General features: G+C 35.8%; 1 protein-coding gene across 1 annotated transcript in view; it reads right to left on the reverse strand.

Moving 5' to 3' along the window:
• The window catches only part of LOC137405333 (cation-independent mannose-6-phosphate receptor-like), a 103,669-nt gene extending 98,155 nt beyond the window's left edge, over positions 1 to 5,514 (reverse strand). The window contains exons 1-2 of the mRNA XM_068091562.1: positions 5,384 to 5,514; positions 1,416 to 1,519 (exon numbers count right to left, since the gene is read on the reverse strand). Coding sequence (XP_067947663.1) covers positions 1,416 to 1,519; positions 5,384 to 5,514 — 235 coding nt within the window. The remainder of the gene's footprint in view (positions 1 to 1,415; positions 1,520 to 5,383) is intronic.
• Positions 5,515 to 6,000: the final 486 nt, after the last annotated feature.

The raw sequence follows: 6,000 nt of genomic DNA on the forward strand, positions 1-6,000 counted from the left end.
TTGAGGACGATCATGATTCTGATCTGGACATTATGGTATGTATTTGCTTTGCAGTACAGATATGTTTTTTCCATAATTAACTGCATTAGTTAATTCGTTTGTTTAAAAATCGATCGCTTTCATTAAATACTTCAGCTATTGTTTTTGTGCTTTCTTAACACTTATTAATATTTTTTCTCTTTTGTGTTTACTGCAGATTGAGAATGAAACAACCTATTCCGATTACGAAAACTAGAGACAAATGGTAACATTCACCGTGGCAGAAATATTGGCAGAGAAGCAACCAGTCAACCTAGACACCTTCATCGACAACAACTCCTTGATATCGCTGCAGCAAACATGATTAAATTATATATTTTATTTCATGTATAGATATATTATAATTTATTACAAACTTGGGTGTACAAATAAAATGTTTCAAATACAAATACAATTTTACAAACAATGAATGGAGTAAATATAAACAGTTTAGTCTACATGGCGGTTGTCTAGAGCAATAAAATTAAACTGATACTCTTGATAAGTGAATACTAGCGTGTAATGGTGCTCTCTGATTAGTTATTTTGGTAATAGCAGCTCTATATCGCTGTCACTGTCTTGGGTAGATGTTAAAGGCGATTCTCTCGCTACTACATAGCTGGTAAGGAAGTTATCATCAGAACTCTCCTTGTGGCTTACTATTGCAAAGTTCTGCTGGTTGGCCAAAGATTTGTGCTCGTAAAGGCGTTTTTGTTCCTTTTTTTAAAACAGATATAATCTCTTCGTAAGTAGCTGCGGCCACTTTTACCTTAATTCCCAGACCTCCCTGAATAATTGGTGATCTTTTAAGAATGACATATACCACCCTTGCAGTCATTGTGCTTGCGTGTGTGATGAAAAATCTCTCTCTCACACTAAAACAAATAATGAAGCGGTAAGGATGGAAAAAATAAATATTGCGTTATACCGAAGAACCAAAGTAAAATTCAACTAATTTAGTAAATGGTTTTGAAAAAACTTATTACTTACCACAAATTGTTGGTTCATCAAAGGCCTCCAAATCTATGAATATTCGAAAAAACCTCTGAACGCAGCAAAAAAGTTTATAGCTTAGCCCGATCAACCTGTAGTTGTAAGCTAAATAGAAAACGAAACACGCAATGCGCGCATGCGTATGATTAACTTTATTGGTAGACGTAATAGAGTTAACTCTTCATAGAGAGTGACAGTTTTCAGCCGCGAATAAATTAATCCGAGAATATGCATGAAATGGCAATTTTCGCGAAATATAACTCCGCGAATAAATTCATCCTGTAGGGTATGAGGCAAACTGTGCAAGATTGACTAAAGAACAGTAATTAACTAAAATTGATGAGCAGTCTAAATAGTGTTAGGGAGCAGACAAACGTAATAACTCGCAGCCTATGGCTACATACCAATAACCGTGCCATTATGGAGCGCTATGTTAACTGATGTGTTGCTGTTCAGACATAGATCAAAGGTTACTTGGTCTTCTGGTCTACGATAACTCTCATTACTCCTACAAGCATCGAAGGAATGGATAGAGATACTCAGAGTTAGAGCTGACATGTTTTCTTTTTATATACAGTAGTTAGATAGAGTTAGGTGGAGTTTTACTTAAATACTGACATGCCTCCTCTTTCTACACAGAGATTAGATAGAATTATATCTTAATACTGACATGCCTCTTTCTACACAGAGATTAGATAGAGTTATATCTAAATACTGACATGCCTCCTCTTTCTACACAGAGATTAGATAGAGTTATGTCTAAATACCGACATGCCTCCTCTTTCTACACAGAGGTTAGATAGAGTTATGTCTAAATACTGACATGTCTCCTTCTACACAAAGATTAGATAGAGTTATGTCTAAATACTGACATGCCTCTTTCTACACAGAGGTTAGATAGAGTTATGTCTTAATACTGACATGCCTCCTCTTTCTACACAAAGATTAGATAGAGTTATATCTTAATACTGACATGCCTCTTTCTACACAGAGATTAGATAGTTATATCTAAATACTGACATGCCTCCTCTTTCTACACAGAGATTAGATAGAGTTATGTCTAAATACCGACATGCCTCCTCTTTCTACACAGAGGTTAGATAGAGTTATGTCTAAATACTGACATGTCTCCTTCTACACAAAGATTAGATAGAGTTATGTCTAAATACTGACATGCCTCCTTCTACACAGAGATTAGATAGAGTTATATCTAAATACTGACATGCCTCTTTCTACACAGAGATTAGATAGAGTTATATCTAAATACTGACATGCCTCTTTCTACACAGAGATTAGATAGAGTTATGTCTTAATACTGACATGCCTCTTTCTACACAGAGATTAGATAGAGTTATGTCTTAATACTGACATGCCTCTTTCTACACAGAGATTAGATAGAGTTATGTCTAAATACTGACATGCCTCCTTCTACACAGAGGTTAGATAGAGTTATATCTTAATACTGACATGCCGCCTCTTTCTACACAGAGATTAGATAGAGTTATATCTAAATACTGACATGCCTCTTTCTACACAGAGATTAGATAGTTATATCTAAATACCGACATGCCTCTTTCTACGCAGAGATTAGATAGAGTTATGTTTAAATACTGACATGCCTCTTTCTACACAGAGGTTAGATAGAGTTATATCTAAATACTGACATGCTTCTTTCTACACAGAGGTTAGATAGAGTTATGTCTAAATACTGACATGCCTCCTCTTTCTACACAGAGGTTAGATAGAATTATATCTAAATACTGACATGCTTCTTTCTACACAGAGGTTAGATAGAGTTATATCTAAATACTGACATGCTTCTTTCTACACAGAGGTTAGATAGAGTTTTATCTTAATACCCTAGGACACTTATGTATTCGCGGCATCTAACTTTCGCGTTTTCGCGGTGTCATCCTCTCGCGAAAGTTTCATGTGCGAAACTAAACTATCATAACAAACGAGCGAAAAAGCAAAACTAAATAGCTTTGTTCATTGATACTGTAGAATGGAGTTTTATAACGACATTTATTTTAACGTTTTTAATGACCACTATAGCATCGTTAAAATATAAACCAACAAAATAATTTGACTGTCAAAAGTTATTACGTTATTATTTTTCAATTAGTTATGATTATTTTCCCATTAAGAATGATTTATAATGATAGGAATTTGATGTCAATGCACACGCATTAGTAGCGTTATCGTTTGCTGGGGACATCAATCGATGCAGTGAGCACCGTGTGTTGAAAGAAAATAAGACACACTGACCCTCGCAGTACTAGACAAGCAGTATGGCTCGGGAAAGGTTTGGATTCACCACTGACACCTCTTCAATAACTTGTAATTTTTTGAGATTTGTTTTGTTTTAAGTGACGTGACTGACGAGACGTTTTTAAATTAAAATAGGCAAAACATGACCGCAGTTAAAACGCTCAGAAAAAGACATATTTTTCTTTTGAGCGTTTTAACAAAGATCAATTTTGCGGATTTTATTTTAAGTTCATTCGGAGGCTTTTACGCTTTCTGTGAGACATGGCCAAGCGGGTGTTTGATAAAACTTAATCTTCTGCAAACCCTTATAAAAGTTGTTAACAAAAATATTTTGCCTCTGATGCTGATAATAATGATGCCTAAGAACTACTAGAAGTTGATGTTTGTCTCTATGGCTTGGAATGAAGTGATATTCTACAGCGATAAAAACCGTGTCCATGGCCGTTGGGCAAATAACTTTTCGAATAAATGATGTTGAGGTCGAGTTATCTGAAGCAATTTATCATTGCGTTAGAACTGACCAAACAAATCCGTTTGAGTTAACCTTGTGTTTGAGATGAAATGTTACATTTTATCTGAGGGCGAGTTATCCGAGTTGGACTGCCTTTACCGTAAAAAATTCCCAAAAAGTTGGGGCGGCTCAGCCGGCCAGCTGCCCCAGTGAAAACGGGCCTGTTGATAGTCCAAGAAACAAATGGCAGCAAGCGATCAAATTGCATTATCGACCTTGCCCACACCATTCTACCTGCGGTTCACAATTACAAACTAGTCGCAAATTGAAATTTTTTTTATCGGTGAACTGAACCTGAGGAATCTAATTATGTTTGTTCCACTGCATTTATTTTCACATCACTATATTTTCGCACTCATCAGAGCTGCGAAATTAAGTTGCTGCGAAATTTTACTCTGTGAGCTACTCACGAAACTAAATACTAGCGAAATATAAGTGTCCTAGGGTACTGACATGCCTCTTTCTACACAGAGGTTAGATAGAGTTATATCTTTATACTGACATGCTTCTTTCTACACAGATGTTAGAGTTATCTCTAAATACTGACATGCCTCCTCTTTCTACACAGAGATTAGATAGAGTTATATCTAAATACTGACATGCCTCTTTCTACACAGAGATTAGATAGAGTTATATCTTTATACTGACATGCTTCTTTCTACACAGAGGTTAGATAGAGTTATCTCTAAATACTGACATGCCTCCTCTTTCTACACAGAGATTAGATAGAGTTATATCTAAATACTGACATGCCTCTTTCTACACAGAGATTAGATAGAGTTATATCTAAATACCGACATGCCTCCTCTTTCTACACAGAGATTAGATAGAGTTATGTCTAAATACTGACATGCCTCTTTCTACACAGAGGTTAGATAGAGTTATATCTAAATACTGACATGTTTCTTTCTACACAGAGGTTAGATAGAGTTATGTCTAAATACTGACATGCCTGCTCTTTCTACACAGAGGTTAGATAGAGTTATATCTAAATACTGACATGCTTCTTTCTACACAGAGGTTAGATAGAGTTATATCTAAATACTGACATGCCTCCTCTTTCTACACAGAGATTAGATAGAGTTATATCTTAATACCAACATGCCTCTTTCTACGCAGAGGTTGGATAGAGTTATATCTAAATACTGACATGCCTCCTCTTTCTACACAGAGATTAGATAGAGTTATATCTTAATACTGACACGCCTCCTCTTTCTACACAGAGGTTAGATAGAGTTATATCTTAATACTGACACGCCGCCTCTTTCTACACAGAGGTTAGATAGAGTTATATCTTAATACTGACATGCCTCCTCTTTTTACACAGAGATTAGATAGAGTTATATCTTAATACTGACATGCCTCCTCTTTCTACACATGCCTTCTCGCTAGAATTACGCTCTTTCGTCTAAACTCAAAGACAAAATGTTGAATCACAGGTAATAAGTAAATAGAGTGGTATGCATCAGCAATAGCGAAGCAGGGTATAATTACAAGATAAAATCATAGCACTGGTATTTCATAAACTTGGTTTAGCAATAAGACATGGGAAGACTGCCAGTACATGCAGCAAAATGTACACAAACTCACCAGTAGAGATGTGAGAGGGTCAGCTGATGGTCACCCTGACCAGCACAAATCTTTGCGGAACCTTCTAGACTATGAAGGTTAAACAAAAGGGTAAAAGTCACCAACAGCCAGCAGCATGATATTTTTCCCATATCATAGGTTTATCTATAATGTCAATTTAACATAATAAATTTTGATATTCAATGAACAGGTTGGAGAGCTTGTTGGGCATTTTCACAAACATAAACAAACTGTCTAGGGCACAGGAGTTCCCAATTAGGTTCGCTGGATTCCACCCTCCAGACTATGAAAACTCTATTCCCTCTATTCTATCAGGCTTCGCTTTGCTTTCAATCTGCATACTTCTTCATATTTTGTCAATTCTGCATTCCACAGCACCAAATATTAAGTACCACAGCATTTAGTAGTTTAACTTTCTTTAGTCTGGTCAGCATCTCATTGGTAAAAAGGAAGTGGAAAATCCCCAAAGTTATAGAAAGTATGATGAGACTATGAATAAAAAGACAGTATACAATGTAATAAACACCCAGTTTATTAACAACAAACAACAATATGCAGCATGTAACTATATATAGCATATATTATGCACAGCTTTGCAAACACATTGTATCAGCAAA

Source organism: Watersipora subatra, chromosome 9 (genome assembly GCF_963576615.1).
Source record: "Watersipora subatra chromosome 9, tzWatSuba1.1, whole genome shotgun sequence".
NCBI classification, from domain to species: Eukaryota; Metazoa; Bryozoa; class Gymnolaemata; order Cheilostomatida; family Watersiporidae; genus Watersipora; species Watersipora subatra.